The sequence below is a fragment of the Camelus dromedarius genome, chromosome 11 (genome assembly GCF_036321535.1).
Source record: "Camelus dromedarius isolate mCamDro1 chromosome 11, mCamDro1.pat, whole genome shotgun sequence".
Lineage (NCBI taxonomy): Eukaryota > Metazoa > Chordata > Mammalia > Artiodactyla > Camelidae > Camelus > Camelus dromedarius.
In genome coordinates this window covers 56,295,462-56,317,813 of record NC_087446.1, presented here as the reverse complement: position 1 = coordinate 56,317,813, position 22,352 = coordinate 56,295,462, and the positions used below count along the sequence as shown (strand labels likewise).

The window sequence follows — 22,352 nt, the reverse complement described above, 5'->3', positions numbered from 1 at the left end:
CACTTTTTGATCTCTTTATCTCGTAAGTACGTAAGCACCCAAGGCGTGGTCTTCTTGGTAATCCTACTTTGTAAGATTACAGAATTGTGACCTCCCTGGAGAACAACTCAGAAACCAAGTATGATTATTGTCTTCGATTATTGGAATAAAGCAGAAACAGTAAAATTACTAGCTTTAGTTTTAACAATGGGCCTGAAATTGTGAGTAGCAACTCGTCAGTCAGATCAGCCGACCGTTTTAAGGGCAAGCATAAGAATAAGCAATCTGTTAGCCTAAATGTGGCCATTTTATTAATCCTCTTTCACAAGGAGTGCTGGAAAACAGAGAAGCAGAGAGACGGAGCAGTAATCATAAGAGAATGGGCAGTTTGGGAAGGACTTTTTAAGAGGGAAAGTTTAAAGCATGTTTGTAAACTGATGAGAATTGTCCAGTAGAGAGAAAAAAAATAATATTGCTGGAGAAAGAAAGGATAATTGAAGGAGCAAAGTTCCTAAGTAACCAGGAAGAGAGGTGTTCAAGTTTACAGGTCAAGACACTGACCTTAACTAAGACAGTTCAGTTAGCACAGTGTAGTGATTGAGAGGATGAGCTCTTGTTACCTGAAAGCTGGGTTTACTTCTTGGTGAATGTCAAGCCAAAAGATACAGCCAAGACAGAGATCAAGAGAAGGAAGGATTTATTATTTACAGCAAGTAAGAAAAACACTTGGGATTTTTCCCAAAGCAGTATTCCCTTGAACATCAAAATTAGGAAAGTTTTAAGCTAAGGGTACGTGCATATTCCTGCAAGGGCTTGAGCAGAGGAGAATTCAGCATAGAATTGGGGCAAAGGTTGATAGAGTCCAAGCTTTGGTTGGTTGATTGAGGGTCAGAAAAGTCCAACATTGTCATTCCATTCTCCACCTGGGTGTGGGCCTTAGTTCCTGCAGAACTTAAAGATAGGTATCAGATTGTTATATATATCTCCTGAGGAGGAACCAGGATTCTACTTTTTCTCCAAACTATTGTTTTTTGACTGCTTTTCCTTTGTTTGTGCATTCCCTCGCTTCCTTTAAGATCATTCATTACTGAGATCTGTTCAAGGGAAGCATTGTGTCCAGGCTTAGATCACAAAATGGCATCCAGAGAGAGGAACAATTTGAAACAGATCTTGGTGTCTGAAGTAGTGGAGGAAAATTTTGTTGGAAGTAAAAAGATCAAGATGAAAAGATTAAGTAAATTATCCACATGTTGACTTAAGTTGCCAAGAATGATGACAAAAGTAGTGATTAAAAAGAAAGATTTTGAGCCAGATGCTGAAATATTAACAAGTACACAGGAGTGACCAGGAGGTCTGTAAATGACCACAATAAGGTGAAGTAGCAAGTCATGTGGTCTGATGATATGTGTTTCAGAGAAACAGCTTGGGCTTTTGAAGGAGAAAGATGGAGAAAGGGTCTGGATGCAGCAACAGACAGAAAGGAAAATATTTACCTTCCTCCAATGTATGTGAAAGAAAAAACAGCTACCACTCCAGGGAAAGTAAGGTTCAATTTGGGAGACGGGGGAGGGTATAGCTCAAGTGGTAGAGCACATGCTTATTAGCATGGATGAGGTCCTGGGTTCAACCCCCACTATCTCCTCTAGGAATAAACAAATAAATAAACCGAATTACCTCCCCTCTCTCATATATATAATTTTTAAAAATAGTAATGGGTGGGAGAAGTGAAGGAGACATTCAGAGAGGTTGAAGCTATAGAAGATTTTGTAGTTACTTTCCTAGACCTAAGGAAGGCGCTATAAAATTGCGAAGCAGCATGAGTCACCTATCACTTGCTTTCTAAGAACTTCAGGTAGGCCTATGACAGGTAGGTGAAGACATAAAACTGTGGCACGGGACCAAATAGCATCCTTTTCCTACCGGGTCTGTTGGTCAATGAGCATTTACTGAACATACCTTAGCACATCAAAAGCGAATGGCATCCTCCTTGAACAGATGCGAAAAATGAGGCTCAGAAAGGAGAAGCGGTTTATTGCAGGTTCTGCCTTAGTTAGAGGCCAATTCAGGTCAGGAACCCAGGACTCTATCTTTCCAGTACACCAGGCTGTGTGCTGAGTCCTGAACTGGGTGCTATAATGAAACCAGAAGGAATATAATCTATGTTCTCCACACACTCCATGTTTTTCATTACAGTCTAGGTGAGAATACAATGCTCACAAATGAAATAACTTCAGCAAACAACATAACCACAAACGTAACATAAGCTACAAGTCGTGTCCATCAGTGCCGAAGGGTGGCACTGTAAAGTCACATGTGGTTTTTTTAAGGAATGTTTTCTGGTGATAGTAAATTTGTTTATATGCTTTTATTAACTCCTATAAATAATTCATGAGAATTGAAGAAAAGTTGGAAAACACAGAAATCTGGAAAGAAAAAGCAAACTACTTCTGAGGTCCCATCACCCAAACAGAATCACTAATTGTTAATATTTTGGCATATTTCCATCTAGTCTTTTTTTCTAGACATAGACTTTTAAAAGTAATAAGTGAATATATGACTTTAATATGCAAAATATGCAAATAGTTCAAAATTGAGGTTAAAAAAAGGTAGATAAGAAAAAATCAGTCTTCTCCCCATTGTCCACCACCCCACATAGTTTCCTTCCCATGAGTCCATTTCTCCTCATAGATTTATGCTTTCAAGTTTCTAAACAGTTTATTTACATGCATACTGCATCTCCATGAGCTCAGCATCACTCATCATGGCAATATCATACTAGGAATATACTGGATTTGGTGAAGTAATCTTTACAACTGGGACTAAATATTTTATCAACATGGAATTATAAGATTGGAAATGACTTAGAGAATCATTCATTCAACTTCCTGAAAATTAAATAAACTTTTCTAAGAGTTGACAGGAGAGCCAAGATTATAATCTAGGCTTTCTGGTTTTTATGTTAGTGATCCCTTCAATACAACACATTACTAGACACTCACTCAAAAATACTGCAGGTAAACCTTGTGATGCTTACCACAACCTTGTTCTTTGTATTTATGGCCTCTGAAGTTTTGAAGATGGTCATAGTTTTGTTTTGTTTTGTTTTTAATGAGCTTTATTTTGTCTAGAACAAATTATAGATTTACAGAAAATTGAGAAGGTAATACAGACTTTTCATATTCCACATACCCAGTTTCCCTATTATTAATACCTTACATTAGTATGGTATGTTTGTTACCTTAATGAACCAATACTGCTTCATGATTGTTAACTAAACTCCACACTTTATTCAGATTTCTTGAGCTCTTACCCAGTGTCCTTTTTCCATTATAGGATCTTATCCAAGATATCACATTACATTTAATCGTCATGTCTCCTTAGGCTCTTTTTAGTTGTGATTGTTTCTCAGAATTTCTTTGTTTTTGATGATCTTGATACTTGTGGTTGGGTATTTTGAAAAATGTCCTTCCGTTGGTGTTTGTTTGCTTTTCTTGTGATCATAGGTTTTGTGTTTTTTTGGGGAGGTGGGGGAGGTATTTAGGTTTGTTTATTTATTTTTAGAGGTGGTACTGGGGATTGAATCCAGGACCTTGTGCGTGCTAAGCATGTGCTCTACCGCTTGAGCTATACCCTCCCCACCATAGGTTTATTTTTGATTTAACAAACATTAGGCTTGTCAACATATATTTGTATATTCTTTTCACATGACATATCTATTTCTAATAATTTATGGCGTCTTCATAAACATTTTTAATGGCTGAAAATCCCTTCTTTGTTATTTAAAATCTGTATGACCTTGGACACATTTCTGAACTTCTCTGAGCCCTTGGTTTCCCTCTCTGTAAATGGTTCTCACAGGATTGTCATGAAAAAGGCAAGTAGATTGTTGAGCAGAGGCAAGACATAATGAAACTTATATTTAAAGATTATTCCAAGAGTGCTGTTTAGCCTAGATTGGTGGGGGAAATAGGTGGCCAAGGGGCAACTGGGCACCAGTTGTTAGACCTTGGAGAAAAGAAAGGGGGATGGTGCCAGAAGCAGACCCTGCCCTTGCAAGAACTGACTGGACATGGTGGGACGAGCTGGGGCCACAAGAAGGGACAAGGGACAAGTTTCTTCCTTGGGGAAACTTGGTGTTGGTGCCCGTAAGAATGGGGGAAGAAGGCGGACTTGTCGGTGAGGGGAAGGCAGGGGCTTGGATTTTGATGTATTTAGTTTCAGGTGGTGGCTGCCTATCCAAGTGATGATGTCTGGAGAGAATTTGAAATCTACATCTGCAGGGAAGTAAGTCCCAAGCCCTGAGCTCTTCCCGGAACTCCAGCAAGCCAAGCTAGAAGGGGTCCATCTTAACTCTCTGTCACAACTTCTAGCATTTACAGAATGTCTATTAAGGCCAGGTGTTGCACAAGACTGGCACCTCTTCTTTTTCACCCTCAATCAACCCTGAAGGCAGGGTATTGTTTTTTGTTTGTTTGTTTGTTTGTTTTCTGAGGGGGAGGTAATTAGGTTTATTTACTTATTTACTCCCAGCCCAGGGTAGGTGTCTTTATCCATACTTCACACATGATAAAACTGAGATTTCTAGAGTTAAGTAACTTGCCCCAAAACATAGGGCAAGTTGGTCACTAAGCAGGAAACAATCCTGTTGGAGTGATGTCAAAGCCCTCCCATTGCTCTTCTGGGGTTAGATCAGAAGGCCTCCAGTCCCTTTGTTTGGCAGATGAGAAACCTGAGGCCTAGAAAGAGGAAGCAACTCAGATAGTTAGAAACTGAGCCAAGGCTGTAAACCAGTTTCTTGCAACTGGCCTGACCGTGAGCAGCACTCAGGGTTAAAGGGCCTGTCATGAGAAAGAAAAGCCTGTAGAGAAATCCAAAAAGAGAAATGAAGAACTCAGCATGGCTCACAAAGCCTTGCCTACAGTTCTTCACAACCACCTCTCCTCTCTCCACGCCCTCCACTTTTGCTACCCAGGTTCCCTGCACTTTCTTCCTACACCACGTGATGGTACACCTCACTGGGCCAGGAATGCCCACCTGCCCCCAACACTCCTGGAAAACTCCTGCTCTTCAAGCCCCAGCCCAAGCGTCCTGTGCTCTGTGAGGTCTTCCCACTCAAACCTCAGGAAAGGACATTCCCCCAGGACACTGCGCAGGACCCCAGCAAAATGAACGCTTTCAGAGAAGCGATTCCATTGTTATCATCCTTCCTTCCCCAGGGTCCAGCATGAGATTCCACCAAATAAAGGCTCGTGGAAGAGAAGGAAAGGAAGAGGGAGAGGAGGTGTGCAAGATTACAGAGATGGAGGACGGCCCCAGGATGAGGAGTCAGGGAAGCTGACTTTATCCCTTTCCTGTGCACACCCAGCCAGAGTCACTGGTCAGAAGCGGTGGAGTGGAAGCCCGCAGAAGGATGCGTACAAACACTGGGCAAGTAGGAAAGGCAGCGGTGAAGCAGAACAGGCGTCCGATCTCCGTATTTACGTTTGCATGCACATAGATTACACATAAACTGCATATTTACACATGAGAAGTGGTACAGGCAGGTTGGGGATTTCTGGAACAAGGGCCTTGCTGAACACTGAGGTGACAGACACTCAGCTAAGGCCTACGAGGGAGAATAGTAGCAGGGAGGAGTTGAGAGATGGTCTTCTGGGCAGAGACAGGGGCAGCCATGTGGTCAGCCCTCTAGGAAGGGGTGGGCCTCCTGAGGACGGGCCAGGGCGGTCAGGCGCTGCTGGACACACTCAGCTGTCAGCCGTGCTTCTGGGTCTGCGTCCCAGCAGTCCTCCAGGAGCTCTCTCAGGCCACCAGGGTCCTGGAAAGAATGACCAGGAGGCAGGCTTGACCCCAGGATCCTGAGTGGCCCCCTGAGTGGCCCCAGGGTGAAAGGTATCTCTCCTGGCCCTATTCTCAACACTCCTCTTCTGATCTTTCTTGCAGCCTTCATCACTGATATCCAGACCTTTGCACCTTGCTCCATATGAGACAGGTTCTCTCCAGAGAGTCCACCTTTTCCTCTGAGGAGCTAATTCAGGTTAATGGCTTAACATGCAGATGGGAAATTATTCTCTTTCCTCTCAGTCAATCAGGGTCTTCTGCAAACAATGCCTGGGCCTTCTTATCTAGCCCAACAGATTCTTGGGTGGTGGAAATTTCAGATCTGGTAGCAGGGGAAGGGGCTTCCTGTTAGGAAATGAATTTCCTAGGAAACCCTGAAATTTCAGTTAGGCTACTGTTTTAACCCTTTATACCTAGTTCTGGCTTTTATTGGGTCATGGCAGAAACACAAATGAAGAAGTACTGGATTGAATGTTGGGCTCCAGCGTACTAGGAGAGGGGCCATCTTGATGCAGAGCTCAGGGCAGAAGTAAAGCCAAGGAGGGCTTCCTGGAGGAAGGAACTGAGGAACAGGGCAAAATGATGATGGAGTAAAGAAAGACTAGGCAAGACTGAGCAAGAGGAAGGTGCAGCTCAGGAATGGCCTGAGTGAGACCTACTGTGGAAGGGGATGACCTGAAGGACAGAGCAAGTCGGCCCAGCTCCAGCTGAACGTGAGCCAGGAGTGGTGGGAGAGGAGCGGAGACAGGAGTAGGTGGACTGGTCCTGGCAGACAAGTCCTTGAAGCCCATGCTGAGACCCTCCAGGTCCCCAGCCCACCAGCCTGTAGCCTCTTACTGTGGTGAAGCAACACCAGGTGGACGGGATGTAGGGGCGCCTTCTCTCCTCCACTGCCAAGGTCCATAGCTCACAGGTGGTGGGGGTGCTACCCAGTTCTGCCTCATAGGCCAGTTGGAAGGGTGGTGGTCTGCTGTCTGAGACAAGGCACATGAGTTCAGGTGTCAGCTAGCCTGAGGGTGCTCCCTTGTGGAAAGGCCAGGAGGGAGAAGGGCAGAGCTTCCTGGGTCAGGAGGTAGGTGGGTCTAGAATGGGTGAATGGGGCATGGGGGGAGGAAACAAGTCGGGGGGCACTGTTACATCCATCCTTACCAGGTCGCAAATCTGGACAGCGGCTCAGGATCTCCCATAGGAGCAGAGCCAGAGAGTAAACATCCGCTCGCCTGAGGGCTGTGCCCCAGTCCTGTAGGTCTAGAGTCTTGTCCAAGAGCTCCGGTGCCATGTACCTCTGGGTGCCAGCCTGGAGAGCGAGGCATGGAAGGCCAAGAATCATCTCCTTGGCAACCCTCACCGCAATGCTGGTCCACGTGGCATCCCCCTGACCAGACTCAGCAATGTCCCAAACGGGACAGGTGCTGCCGCACTGTTGCCACAACTTCATCAGCATCCTTACCACCATCCTGGGCCTTACGCTTATCCAGAGTACTGACCTCCATGATGGCAGCTGGGCCTCGGGGTTGAGTAGGGGCCCAGGTTGGGGGCTGAGCGAGGCCAGGGAGCACCAAGGCAAGGCCCAGGTCTCCAATGACGCACGACCCGTCATCCCGAATGAGCACATTCTGGCTGCTCAGATCTCTGTGGGCGATACCTGGTTTATACTGGCCTGTGGGAGAAGCCAAGGCTGAAGGGGCATGGATCTTCTTCCTTTTTCTTTTTGACCCAATCCTTCCCCTCCAAGCTAAGGGAAAATCAGAAACAGCAGTGTGGCTCCTGACTCCCATGGCTTCCTGCTCCCAGCTCACCCACCATCCTGCCAGCGTTCCTCATGGAGAAACGCCAGGCCCTGGGCCAGGGACAGCGCCATCCGCAGAGATCTTCCCCAGTCACTGGTATGCTGGGTCAGGTAGTGGCACAGGGAGCCCTGGGGAGCAGAGAGAAGGGGGGAACACACAAAGCTTGAGGTGGCTGATCCGCCCACGGGAGCAGAGATCAGTGGACAGACTTCCCTGCATCTCCCAGCAGACTTACACACTGACACATCCAGGTGAAGGCAGCGGGCAGCAGAGGTGGGAGAATGCGCATCAGTCAGAGTGACAGGAAGAACAGCATCTCTAGTTCAAGGGTCCTGAGCACGTACTGTGTGCCAGGCCTCCTGGAACCCTCACTACAACCTGGGAGGTAGGCATTCCTGTCAGTTTTAGATGAGGCGCTTGAGAGAGCCAAGTAAACTTGCTGGAAATCACTTGGCGAGAGAGGAGTAGAGCTTGACCTCGAGCAGTCTGAATCCAGCATCACACTGTTAACCACCTCATACTGCCTTACAGGACTTGGGATAAAGACAGAAACAGCAGAGGCAGGGCGGGCTAGGCAAGGGCACCCCTCGTGAACCACCTGGCCTGAGGTGTCAGCCTGTAGCAGAGCGCGGCTTGGGGGAGCTGTTGGGTCGGAAAGCAGCCTTCAAGAAGCAAGCAGGAAGTGAAGGGAAAGGAGTAAAGGAGGCCTTCATTCTACAAACGTTATTGAGTACCTTCCACGTGCCAGGAAAGTTAAACAAACAAATGAAACCAGAGAAGCAGTGATTTCTGAGCTGGGCAGTGAGGCAAAGAAGGGACTCTCCAGAATTCAAGATTTCAGAGGAACTATAGGTGCTGACAAAGTCCCAAGTCATTAGCAGGCTCTCAAGCCCGGTGTGGTCTGGCCCCGCCTACCTCTTCCTCCTCATCCTTATTGCCCATGGTCCTCCCTTTGAGTCTCAGATCCTTCTTCTTTTCTTTCTTTTTTAAAAATAACTAGTTAATTAATTTGTTGGGGAGAGGTAATTTGTTTGTTTGTTTGTTTGTTTTTTAATGGAGGTGCTGGGGATTGAACCCAGGACCTTGTGCATGCTAGGCACACACTCAACCACTGAGCTATACCCTCCCCCCTTTTTCTTTTCTTATAGTACCTCTCTTTCCACTTAATGCGCTTGACACTTTACATTTCTTTTTGTGTCTGCTTGATCCACTTCTGTCTCCCTCCTACTCTATAAAATCTGAAAAGGCAGGGATTAGGTATGTTTTCCCTAGTACAGGAAGTGTGACATATAGTTCATAGGTATTTGTTGAATGAATAAATGAATGAGTTTGGAGGGCTATGCCTGGAGGTATTTCTTTAACAGTGGTTTTCCTTAAGGTTGGGAATATGAATTGTTTTGATTTCTCCCTTTCTTTGTCTATATATTATGAGTAAAAAAAATTTAGCAAGTATTGCTTGTGTAATAAAAAGAAAAAAACAATAAAAATCATTTTTATTGCTCTAGAAAAGAGGCAGTCTAAAGCAGAAGAATAAACGTGGACAGGGCCCAGTGGCCATCCAGCGCCCCTCCCACATACACACACAGGCAAACACTCACAGATACATTCCTCCCGCCTCACCTTGGGGTGCAGTTCCAGCACCAGCAGGGGCCCACAGGGCAGGGGGCCAGGGCTGCCCCTGCTGGCGGCGATAAAGCGGACAATGTGGTCATGCTGTAGGCCTGGCAGCTCATACAGTGCTCTCTCGGCTTGGAACTGGGCCACAGCCCTCAGGGGGAAGGCCTTGATGGCTACCAGCTTGCCTCGCAGCTGCCCAGCCCACACCACTGCATGACCTCCTTCCCGGATTACCTGGTGGGGACACGGTGCTGGGTGTGGGCCTCAGTTAGTACTGGGGCTTCCTCCCCAGCACACCCTCCATGAGTGCCTAGAGACCCCCTCCCTTCCTCCCTGGGCACCTGGGAGAAGCACAGCTCGGGCAGCTCGGGCAGCTCGGCACTCCAGTCCCTGCCCGAGTCTGGGTCTGCCTCTGGCTCCGGCTCCGGCTCTGGCCCACCTTGCACTCGGCAGGCATTCCGTTGGAGCAGGGCTGGGGCAGAGAAGAGCCTTAGGGTCAGGGTTCATGGGCATGGAGACTGGGAAGGAGGCTCTGTGGGAGGTAATGGGGATCGGGGAGCCTGGAGGGGGTCAGAACTTGGGGGCAGTGTCCTAGGGTCACAAGAGTGGGGTGGGGCAGACTAGTACCCAAAATGATGCTGCTCAGCAGCAGCAGGAGGAGGAGAACCAGCCCCAGCAGCACCAGCGCCATCCAGATGGACTCCCCTGTGTGTTAAGGCAAGAATGTAGGCTGAATGAGCCTGGCCCCAAATCTGCCCTCTGCTCCTCTCCCTCTCCTCTACCCACCCCCATCCTGGTCACAAGCCCCCTTATCTCCCAGTCACCAGGACAACCAACTTCTCAAGGCCAGTAGGAGGGAAGCTTGGGACGGGAGTAGGGTGGGAATTGGCCCTGGTTCTACCTCTCATCCTAACCTGGGCCCCAGCCCCCACCTGGCTCCAGCACCCTGGTGGCTACCTGGGATGGCCTGGGGACCCTGGGAACCAGGAATCCCAGGGATCCCCGGAGGAGGCAGATGGCTGTAATTGGCATTGCAGAAGTCAGTGCTACAGGAGCAGGTGAAGAGAGTAGAGCTGGGGCTAGGATGGGCTCTGGGGCTTGGGTCACAGTGGGGGGACTCACAGCCTGGCTCGTCGCTGTCCCAGCATCCTGATGGGGTGCGATTGGGAGGAGGAGAGAAAAAGGGAGAAAGGGAGGGAGAGAGAGTGCACCAGCAAGCATAATAGGGGTGGGAACACAGAGGGTGTCCCTTCTCTATCAGAGGCATCCTTTCCACCTCTCAAGGGCTCTTCTTTCCCTCCACACATTCCACTTCTCTCCTCAGCTGCCACCACCCCCTCCATGTGCCTCTCTCCTACCCTGGCTATCACCTGCCACAAGCTGTGCCATTCACCTTGCATCTCCACCTGGGCCTGGTCTTGGTCTTGGGTCAGGTTCCAGATCCCAAAGCAGCAGCGGCTGTAGAGGCAGCGGATAACCCTGGGGGGGCCTGGTCCCGCACCCAGCAGCTTCCCCAGTGTCTTTGCGCTTCCCCGCACTCCAGGGGCCTCAAAGAACACACAGGTCCGCCTGCTTGGGGGCGCTGCGGCCCAGGATGGGGAGAGGGGAGGGTGCAAATGGGAGTGAATGCAGGGGCAAAAATAGCAGCCAAAGGAGAGACAAAACACGTTTTACATCCCAGGGCCAGCATGGTAAAGCCACAGGAGGAAACAGGGTCAGCAGAGACCTGGAACCTGATCTCCATCAGGGGGACACATGGCTCTACCCTTCACCCTCACTCACCCACCCCACTCACCATCTTCCCAAGGGGTGGCGGCTGCTTCAAGTGCCCCGTCCCTTAATGGGTAGGTGGAGAGACCCTGCCCCTCCCCGTAGACACTCACCTTGCACAGCCGCGGGAAGCAGTGCCCAGAGCCCCAGACACCCCAGCATCATGCTGATGGAGGTGGCAGTGGGAGCTGGGAGCATGAGCCAGCACAGCTGCCCCGGCCAGAGCTTCCTTCAGATAATACTGGGCACTGCGGGGCTTCTGATCCCTCAGTCCCCAACTCCGCCCCCCTCCCTCTTCCCAGTCTCTGTGGGGGAGACGGCTGCTGTGGGGGAGAGGATGGGTATGAGGGAAAGCAGGGAGAAGGAGGAACAGAGAACCAATCTCATATCCTCCTCTATTCAGCCACCTCCTCTTTTCCCTGTAAAGTGGGAGGGGGGCCTTAGAGGCCCCACTGAGAACCTGGTGATGCCTAACTTCAAACCTCTGCCTTTTACTGACCCTGGGAAAAGTGCTGGGCCCCGTCAGCCCTTCCCAGGCTGGAAACCAAAGTGAGGTCAAGTGCTCAGAGCCATTCAGCTGTGCCCAAGAGCCCTTCTAGCCCTTATTTTCTGGGCTCAGATGTGCAAAGTTCCCTGGGCACAGAGAGGCTTCACGGCCCACTCTAGAGTTGACCTCATTTCCCAAACTCAAGAGTCAGAAAAGCAGTTATAAAAAATCACATTGAAAATAGGTGTGATGGTAAATTTTACGGTACCAAAATTTAAAAAAACCACATTGAGTCACACACTAAACAAATCACCATTATTGAGAAGGTAACAAACTTTTATTGAGCTAGGGCACAGCTCAGGCTATGAATTTTACAATCATCTCATCTAATTCTCCCACAGAGCTATTTATTATTATCTTCACTTTGTAGGTAAGAAAGCTGAGTTAGGTAACTTGCCCAAAGTCACTCTGATAAGGAAATAGCACAGCTAGGATTTGAACCTAGTAAGTCTGACTCTAAAACTCAGGCTTTGTTCTTTGCATTATGCCATGATGCCTAAAAAAATACAAAATTCAGTAATTAAAAAGTATTTCCATTGAACATAGTATTCCAATATTTTAATATGGATTGAGAAAATGTGAACCATTACCTGCCAGCAGGCCATTAACTAAAAAAAGAACAGTTCAAACTATCACCACCAGAGGCCAGCAGACATAGGAGAAACTCGAGACAAAGTGACGGGGCAGAAGGGCCTCCTCTGATGACTAATATCCATAGTACATCTCCAATATCTATTAAGCTGCAGGAACAGCAAAATACGAAGGGAGGGCACAGGGTGTGTAAAGGGAATGTCAGCATGGAGATGGCAGGAGAGGTCTATAGCTTGTGCTGCAATGGAGAGACAGATAGGAGTCCGACTCCACCAGATTACTGCCAGAATGAGAAACCAGTGATTGGTGATCATTTCCACACCTCTGAGCAGCTAGCTCCTATGAGAATTAGAGTCAAAGGAGACAGGTTCCCTGTTTTCCTAGCCTTCTGTTCCCCTGGTGGCTTCCTGGAAACCCTTTCTGGGAATAGGCTGGCTTACATCAGGGATGAGGGTCTGAGTACTTTTTTTTTTTTAATGGAGATACTGGGGATTGAACCCAGGACCTCGTGCATGCTAAGCATGCACCCTACCACTGAGCTATACATATACCCTTTGATTCTGAAGCCTTTTTCCTGGGGACCCTGCATGAAAGGAGAGGGTAAAAGCTCCAGTAGTGTGGAGCAGCAGTGAGTGGTATGACCAGGGCTAGAGGCAGATGGATAAGTGTCCATCCTTAGTTGGGCCCTTTTGGGAGTCTGCAGAGCCCTGCAAGTGAGGTGGAATGTTGTACTTAGTTACAGCTGTCTTCCTTCACCAGCTCCCAGATCAGGTAAGTCTGGGACTGGGGGAGGAGTTGAAGGTAAAATAGCTTCTTGTGTCAGGAGTGTCTCAGGAGACTCTCCTCCAAAGGAGAGCAAGATAAGGATCAGGTAAGGAGGGGAGAGTCTCCTCACCCAAAACCTTGGATAACTACTCTCAAGATAGAAACATTCCAGCCAGGTTTATGGGAAATATACCTGCTCTGGGGCAGTCAAAGTTTAGAGTTGGGATGGTGAGAGAAGGGGTAAGAATTTGACAGCTGGGGGATTAACAAGGTCCTGAGAAAGAACTTCAGCATAGGAAGAAAGGCTTCCAGGATTCCACATGCACAATGCTCCTCATTAGGATCAATAATTTACCTTGACTCCACTGACGACAGAGCTACAGTGAGTTGTTTATTCATTCAATTCAGAAAGTATCTGTTAGGTCCCAGTCTTAGAAAGGTATTTCACTAAGTGCTGAACCTACAAAAATATGTGATTCCTGCCCTCCAAGAACTCATAGTCTAGAAAGGCAGGAAAATATGTCAATGAGCAACGAGGAAAGTATGTATCAGGCTAGGGGTATGAGCAAGGAGCTATATAAGCAGAAAGATCAAATAAGCTAATTCTGTCCAGAGTGTAGAAGACAAGTGCCCAGAGGCACTTTTCCCTTTTTCACAGAGAAAGCAGTATTTAAATTCAAAGGTAAACACACTGAAAACAAATAGGAGGGTGATTATCACAGGCCAAGGGAACAGCAAGAATAAAGGTATAAACACAGAGTGTGTGTGTTGCAGCTGGGGTGGGGGGATGGGGGTAAGCAGAAGAAAGGGGTATGAGATATGAAGCAGAAAATCACCCCAGAGATAGACTGGAACCAGACTGGAAATGTTAGACTCTTCCTAAAAGCAAAGGATTTTAGGCAGGGGTCTGGTGGCAATGTGGAAGATAGATGCCTGGGGCTCAGGGAGACTGGAAGCAGGGAGATCAGTTACAAGACCTAAGCAGTAGCCAGGGTGAGTACCAGAACAGTAGAAATAAAAATAAAAGAGGGAAAAAACTGAGGTACATTGTATTGGTAATATTGACAGGATTGGTTATCAAATGAATGTTGGTAGATGAAAGGGAGGGTTAAAAGATGATTTTCAGGTTTCAAGTATAAGTGATCGAGGGGTAGTAATTCTGTTTAAGTGAGGTGGGGAACACAAAGGATGGTTTCCCTTTCTTACAGGTTGATTTCGAGTGATCTGTGGGACATCCAGATGAAACTGTCCACTGAGCAGGCTGCAAGGTTGAAAGAAAAGTGAGAGGTGTGGATTTGGGAGTCACCAACATACATGTAATAGCTAAAGAGTGGATGCCACTTGTTTAGGGGTGAAAGGCAGAGTAAGGAAAGGACACAGGACAGGGAACACCAGTATTTCAGGGACAGAGGAAGAAGTGGCTAGGAAGGAGGCTAAACAAATAGAAGGGCTGAGGGAGAACCAGGAGCGCATCAGTTTCACACTCTGGGAAGGCAGTACTGAGATGCAGTTGTTGCAGAGGCTAAGAAGCTAAGGACTGAAAGGCGACTGCAGCAGGCAACCAGGGTGCTGGTGTCGATAAGAAACACTTTGATAAACAGTGGGTTGCTGAACAAAGTGACCTGAGGGGTGAAAAAAAGAGAAAAATGGAATGTAAACTACTTTCACTAACTTTGGAAATGGAAACAACTAGATCAGTAGCTTGAAGAGAAAGGTTTTTCAAAAGGTGGGGTGGGATCTTTTAACACGCTTATAGGCTGACACAAGGGAACCCAGGAGCGACTGAAGATGAAAGGAGAAAATACTATTCAAACAAAGAACAAAAAGAAGTCAAAGAAAATGAGGTTAAGAGAACAAGTGGCAGGATTGGCTTTGCAAAAGAAAAATACTACTTCTCTCCTAAGAAGAGAGAAGGAGGTAAACTGGTATTGATGAATACATAGATATTTGTTAGAGAGAACAGAGGAAAGTTTGAAGAAATTGATGCTTCCACTTTCTCTATGAAATAGGATGTAAATCATCTGCCAAAAAAAATGGGGTCAGGATTGGGAAAAATGGTATGTTTCACTCACCAGACTATGAAGTACTTGATAGCAGGGTCTGTCTTATTTCATTTTTTTATGCTCAACCTAGCACATAGTAAGGGCTCAATAAATGTTTACTGACTGAATAGATGACAGAACTATTAAAGGCCCACTTAAGGCTGCAAAGCCCCAAAATAAACAACCCTCCCCAGAAAACAAAAACCCTCCAGTAAAGTCAAGTATTAAAATGTTATATTGTTAATGGCTACATAAGGAAATCAAATGACTGAGTGACTGACAAAGCCGACACAGGGAGTCAAATGAGCCAAAATAATCAAGAATGCTGGTAGTTATAGTACAATCAACCAAGGATTCCTGGATAGGTAGGAAGGGAAGAAAGCCATAGGCTGATGGGAAATTGGAAAGGCTGTCAGAGTGATTTCATTTTCAGAAAGGGCCACAATCCAGATTCAATCATTTTAGACAGAGGCTGTTATTAACTGAACGTAAAACATGTTGGAGCTAGATCTTGGTTTCTAAATACCATTCTTCAATTAAAAGAACAAAGGCTCTTAGAGACCTGGCTGTTACAAGGCTGGGGTAGGGAAAATATAGTATATGTATCAGAAAGTAAGAAAGTGCTCAAAAAAATAAAAGGATGCAGACATATCAAAGGAACACAGGAGCCAACTTGAAAGCTCTCCCAATGTCCAAAGTTGGGACAATCTGAGCAACAAAAATAGAGCTGGATTATAACCCAACCATAAAATAAATATACATGAGTCACCACTAATGTAAATGAATGGAGAAGACACTTTCCTCACAGAAGCTTAATTTCCATCAACCCCATTAAGGGTGGGCTAGACTTACCAAATTCCAAAGAACAGGGAAAGAGCAACAGTGGAGGAACCTGGCAAACTACCTTAATCAGGTGCTGAAGGTTTTGTCATCAGTAATGTCATGTGGCTATCACAGACCCCTCGACAGGATGTGATGAGAGGGGGATTTTACCTGTGTGGTATTTTTTTTCCCCAAAAACCTGTAAGCTCAGTCTAATAATGAGAAAAACATCAGACAAATTCAGATTGGGGGACATTCTACAGGACCCCTGGCCAATACTTCCAAAGACTGATAAGGTCATGAAGAACAAGAAAAGACTAAAAATCTGTCACAGAGGAAACTAGGGAGACATATCAACTAAATGCAATGTGGGTATCCTGAAATAGACCCTGGAACAGAAAAAGGACATCAGTGGATGAAGCCCATAAAGCCTGGGGTTTAGCTACAGTAATATACTAGTGTCAGTTTCTTAGTTTTGACAACATATCATAAAACTGTTAACAGAGAAAACTGGGGAAGGGGCATATGGAAACCCTCTGTACTATCTTTGCATTTTTCCTTCGAATTTAAACATATTTTAAAATAAAAACCTTATTAAAAAAAAAAAAGGCTGGGGGTGCCCCTGTTTCTCTGGGTCCTCCACATTTCTATGTAGTTGTGGCACATTAATCTGGTCATGAAACTGTTTACCTGGGAGTGAAGCGCAGGACAACTGTGCTGATTAATATGTATGTAACATATGTATGAGGCTGGAAACCTTTGTTGGGTTCAGTATATGAAGTTATAACCATATTCTCCCCATTCCCAACCATCTCAACACACCAGAGACATGGCTTTTTATTAAAAAAAAACTTTTTTTTAATTGGTTTACAAAGGAGCTACAGACTACATTGAAACTAATCTTTGTACAAAAAGGAAGAAAAAAAAAAAAAAAGCCCCCAAACACCCAGAGACAAAAGGTAGAGGGAGAGGAAGAAAGGAAGATACAAAAGAGCAGGAAGAAACTAAGACAAGAGATTAGCATCATACATACACAAGATGGGGGGGGGGGGGGGAAGAGCAAGAAAGATGAGAGCATTTAAAAGTATTTCCCCACACAGCCCTGGTGATAATTGGATTGGAACCAACAACAAACACAGCATGAGATTATTAAGAGGTTTAAAAAGGCAACAGTGGTATGGAGACTGGTTATTGCCAGTGTTAAAAGAGAAAAATAAACTTGTTTTAGGCACCAGAGACTGGAGAACTGCTCCTCTCTCCCAGAGGATGACAAACTCGGGAAGAGTAAGCAGGCCCTGGGGCAGCTGCCATTGGTGTGTGTAGAAGGGGTCTCCTCAGGTCAGTCTCAGCATATTTCCCCATCTTTCCCCAAAGTCTTTGTGCCCCAGACTCCAGGTGAGAGCTAAGGGATGCCACTGGGAGAAAGGGGTGATCAGAAACATGAAGACTTGCCCTTGAGCACACTGTTCAAGAGCAGGTGCTGGGAAAGTGGGGGGGGCTGGCTAGAGAATCCCATTTCTCTGTGGAGAAGGCACACTGTAATTCCTGAAGGGTGAGCGAGAGGAAAATACACACACCAGGAGAGGTATCAACAAGGTCCTCACCATTGGCAGCCTCAGCTTAAACCCATTTGTTATGTGTTTTCTCAGACACTGAAGGGAGCTGAGGGACAGATTACCACACCTCTTCTTGCTTAGCTGGGACAAGTCTGGGGTTGTTTGATAATGAGGAAAGGGGAAAATGGGACAAAATACTCATTTATCGTGAATGTTGAGGAGGAAATCTCTTTGGGTTTGGGGAAGTCAAATTGGAGAAGACCTAGGAGGGGAATGAAGTCAGGGACTCCCATTTTTTCCCTTTCCCAGACTCCAATCTAAGGCAAGTGAGCTAAATCCGAAAGAGTAGGAATTTAAGCTTAAGGCTGCTTAATGTCCTCCTGAGGGCTGGTGTTTAGGGAAGGCAGACAAAGAAAAGAAACAGGTCAGCCTCAAAGCTGGTCTGCTCATCCTCCTCGGTGAGGTCTGTACCCCAGGAGTAGAGCCAAGGGAGGCACCAGAGAGAGCACAGGCTCCCAAACAAAAGTAATTATCTACCCATATTTTATCAGCAGTTTTCAAAAGCAATGTTTTCCGGGGCTGGAGAAGTGCCATATCCTCCTCCCTTTCCCCAAAGCTACTGCTGTCACCTTTCATCCTTGCACATAAGTTACTGGCTTTCTTCTAAGGGAGATGAAACTCTGAGATTTCACATTTCTCCTCCCAACTCCAAGAGGCTACCCAGCTTTGAATAGGGGGGAGGAAAGCTCTGCAAAGGGCCCCTCACTTGAGGCAGCTAGACTATCCTCATTTCCTTGGTACCTGGATCAGAACTCCTTTGATCTGATCCGAAGGTCCAAAAGGCATCAGGGTACTCACAATTGAATGAAAACTTTAAGCAAGTAGCACCAGGGCTCCCCCAAAGCATAACAGGGGCCTGATTAACACCCCTAGAAGAACCCCTCAAAAAGTATATAAATTTATTGCGTCCTAGCAAAGATCTGCAGCTTCCAGTATTCACATAATGTGAAGATATTAACAATACAAAATATATTCTGAAAGTCAAACATCTGCAGTTCATAGTGCTTTCTCAGATTTGTTAAAAAAAATACAATGCTTAGTTTCCTATATAGGATATACAAAAGCAAAAAATATATATATGTATATAGTAGAAATAAATCAATCAGCCATAGTAATTTACAGCTTTTGTCTCTAACCCTCCCCCAAACATAATCTTTACCCCACACTTCAGTCTATACTTCCTGGGATCAAGAGTTCTATTTATTCTGAACCAGGCTGAGAAATGTCCATTAAATTGCATTCTGCATAGCACCCACAAACAGGGTGCTAGCTGGGAGGTCCCTGAAGGAAGATGGTGTGGGCTGTTACTGCTCTGGGTAAAAAGCAAGACAGTCAAATGATAAGCAGTGAATGTGGATGGGCAACCTGAAAGGACAAAGGAATATTACCACTCCTCTGGGCATCCCGGACCCTGCAAGATTTGGTCATTAAAAAATTAAATAAAAAAGCAACTCATGAAAAAAAATTTAGAATCAATATGCCTGTCAGTTACATTAACTTCTGGCAAAAAGTTCAGGGAAAGGGATTTTCAGCAATAACCTCCTGACTCAAGGAATGTAGGCTCCTAACTTCCAGTGGAAAAGACTGAGTGGCTTACTGCTGCTGGGAGACCAAAGCAGAAGCTGCTTTAGTTGTAGGGCCAAACAAGATACTGGATCTGGAGCTTCCTTAGTGAGAAGGAAACAGATCAAGTGGAAAGAACTGGATATAAATTCTCTCATACTAATAAATGGAGTTGAGGGTAAATCAGCATTCCATCCCAGAGAAAAACATCATCAAATAATCTTTTAAAAGCTTGTAGACCTCAGCATCACTAAGCTAGTTTATATCTAATAATTTCATACTGGGGATGATTTCATTCCTTGAAATGCTCTAGCTAAATACTGCACACTCCAGTGAGTTATCCTGCCCCTTTCCTCCAGAAGATGCCTATACATGATTACAGACATAAAATAACAGGTTCTGAGATCTGCCTTTCAGTGGGAATAAAGGGTGTGGTAAGTGGCTGGGCATCAATGACTTTTACTTCAGTATTACTAGAATTTGATGTGGAGAAAGTTCCTTGCAATAGTTCCTGAGTGTTAAAAATAGTACTGAGTCTGCAGAGAAAGGACCAAATGGAGGGAACTTTTGTTTAGAATATTAACAGTTATTGTATTACAGATTAAACAACACAAACTTACCCAAACCCTAATTTGGATAGATTTTATATAAAATATATAGTAGAATCATAGCATCATCTATTTGTAGTCAAGGTAAAAAGATTTATGAAAGGAACTAGATCTGGATGTTGGTTTCACTTTCAAACACAAAAATAGTTTCTTCTTTTAAAAGTGCAGTAGAATATCCCCCGTTCATAATTGTAACTAATTTAGCACAAGCAAAGAAATGACCTCAGGAACATACCCAGGTTTTAAGATAGATTTCTAGGTAATGGGCCTGAAAGGCATTTTGATCTGAATTTGATTTATTTTCCAACAATTTCAAATATAATTTCTCATCTGTGTGTAGATATATACAGGCACAAACACACTCACACACAGTCATACACAAACACTTCACTTTCTATCAGATCAGGGTAATTTTTTATTGCAGGTCTCTTATAGTATTGGCTAACAGAAAACCTATCCCCAACCTAACAGATTACACACATACACACAGCCATTTCCACACTTCCTCACAGTGAAAAGCTCTCTGACAAGATACCAGAATGTCAAGAGAGACATGTTTTAATGGCTGGGCCTTGAGGACAACTCTGGCTGCATTTAAATCTCAGTGCCAAATGCACTAAGAGTTCCCTGCCGCTATAATTTTTGGATCAGTCTCTTCAGGAATCAGGCCATGGAGAAAGCAGGATGGTTTTTCCTGATCTCTCCTATAAACCACAGTGGTAAGACAAGATTTCCTTTTGTTCTGGGCTATCATCCTCATGATCGCGTGTGCTTCCTTTTCCCGTAGGAACCATCCGAGGAAGCGTTAAGGGAAAAGATCAAAGAACCACTGCCTTGCCACTAGGACATGCTCTGGAGTTCTGCAGACTGGAAACTCAGAACAGGCTCGTTGGATGATGCTCCTTAATAACATAATGGGAAAGAAACTATTGGGGATGTTCAAAAGAGGAATTGTATCTCCTTTCAGAATGTGAACTCAGAAGCCCACACATCAAAACTTAGCGCTACCTTGGAAGACAGTTGTACAAAGGTCCAAATACTTCACAAACTCCTGAACTGGACTACTTGAGTCACTTCCGCTTCTGAGCACATCATTTTTCCTACTGAAAGCCCCTATCTATTATTTGACCATTCACGGTTTATACAAACTGATCCCAGATTATGACCTTCAAAGGGCCTCTTGTACAATTCCACAGAAAGACTTCTGATTCTTGATGCTCAGAGGAGCTAATGAAGAGAGGTGCCTTGGACTCTCCAGCGCCAAGAGGGTGCCTGCGTCAGTAGTATTTTGAACACTCTCTTCACAGCTACCTCAGGCATCCGCCTGAGCTTCAAGGCTTCTCCATTCTGTTGCTGGGACTAAGGACTTAAAAGAATGACAGAAGTGCCTCATCCAGGGACCACTACCAAAAACAAAACATGAATGATCAGGGGAGAGAAGGGGAGACAGAAATGGTTGAGTCAGGAAAGGAGCACAAGAAGCTGATCCCAAATTAAAAGACAATATTAAGAAAGGAAAATATTATGTATGTATATATAAACTAAAAGCAGAGCATATAAATGCTTAATCTGGTGGGAAGCCAAGACAACATCTATAGAAAATCTTGATGTGTCACAACAAGGCTCAGCCATAAGGAAATAAGGCAATATAAAAAAAAAAAATGACCAAGGTATTTTGGTCACAGAATGGTCTCCTTCCTCCTCCCAGCCAACCCCTGCAAATGCATATCTATATATCTTTTATATATATATATATAATATAGAATCTGTTTTTTGTTAAAAAGTATTTCAATGATCATATATATTTATCAAGGCATAATGGCTTTAGGAAACGGGGGGGATCCATCATGGGGGAGCTGGTAAGGGAAAATGCAGGAAGGGGAGGCTGGGGTAAGAAGTGTTAAGAAACTGGGGTCAAACAAATGCTCGTCAAAGGGTGGCACCAACAGAATTTTCACTAATGTTTCCCACTTCAAAGAGGTACTGATGATACAGGGGGTGCCAGGACCCCATCTCTTCTCTGGTATCCCTCCCCCAATTCTTCCCACTGCCATGCATTTTCAATGCCTCATGGCTCTCTCTCCCACATGTCTTTTGGACCCATGCTACCTTGCATCCCAGGGTTGATGAGTATGGCCCATATGTCTCTACCCCGGGGTGCCTGATTTCAGAAGCCATTGCCACTGATATTAATGGACTGCAGATCCGCCACCTGCATGACGTTGATGCCACTGTTGGCAAGACGGGCAATACCCTCTGGACAGATGGCCTCCATGGCTACCATGTTGGTGGTAATAAGGGCCGAAGGGGTGGCAGTGCCGCTGCCTTCTGAGCCTGCCCCACTGTCCAGGGGCAAAGTGCCCACACTTAGGGCTACACTTGGGCCTCCCTTCTTATTCTGGTGGGTCTTAATATGCTTTGACAGGTGGTCACTCCTCATGAAGCGCTTGGGACACTCAGGGCAGGCAAATTTCTTCTCACCTAGGTAAAGGAAGAGAAGGAAAATAAGAAACTGACATCTCAGGAAGTAGGGGTCCCTTATCCAATTCATTACTTTCAAAATACATAAGGCAGATAAGGCTAGTCTTAGAAAGTGAATAAAAACAAGAAAAATCTAATGAGTACCTTTGGTTTTTGGAGGGACAAAAAATAGGGAAAGGTTGGGGAATATTCAGAAAGGAAGGAATATAGCAGAAAAAGTAAGGCAAGACCTTAAAAATCCCACTCAGAAGCTGGCTCCTTCCTTCTTTAAGGTTTTCCAGATTAACTCCAATTCCATTTGTGATCCATACATTCAGTATCAA

General features: G+C 45.4%; 2 protein-coding genes across 3 annotated transcripts in view; both read right to left on the bottom strand.

Annotated features, from left to right (window-relative positions):
• Positions 1 to 497: 497 nt before the first annotated feature.
• On the bottom strand, positions 498 to 11,677 carry AMHR2 (anti-Mullerian hormone receptor type 2). The gene is made up of 11 exons (XM_031462445.2): positions 11,108 to 11,677; positions 10,618 to 10,806; positions 10,182 to 10,373; positions 9,852 to 9,929; positions 9,566 to 9,696; positions 9,228 to 9,458; positions 7,621 to 7,735; positions 7,305 to 7,477; positions 6,967 to 7,114; positions 6,655 to 6,791; positions 498 to 5,794 (listed from the first exon to the last, which is right to left on the bottom strand). The coding sequence occupies exons 1-11, from the start codon at positions 11,190 to 11,192 to the stop codon at positions 5,657 to 5,659; spliced, it is 1,617 nt and encodes a 538-aa protein (XP_031318305.1). The 5' UTR covers positions 11,193 to 11,677; the 3' UTR covers positions 498 to 5,656.
• Positions 11,678 to 12,568: 891 nt separating this feature from the next.
• SP1 (Sp1 transcription factor) overlaps positions 12,569 to 22,352 on the bottom strand; it is a 42,223-nt gene continuing 32,439 nt past the window's right edge. Inside the window, exon 6 of one of the 2 annotated variants that reach the window (XM_064491045.1) lies at positions 12,569 to 20,951. In XM_064491045.1, coding sequence (XP_064347115.1) covers positions 20,938 to 20,951 — 14 coding nt within the window. In that variant the 3' untranslated portion in view covers positions 12,569 to 20,937. Of the gene's footprint in view, positions 22,030 to 22,352 lie in introns of both variants that reach the window. The other variant, XM_031462447.2, reaches the window with a different exon arrangement.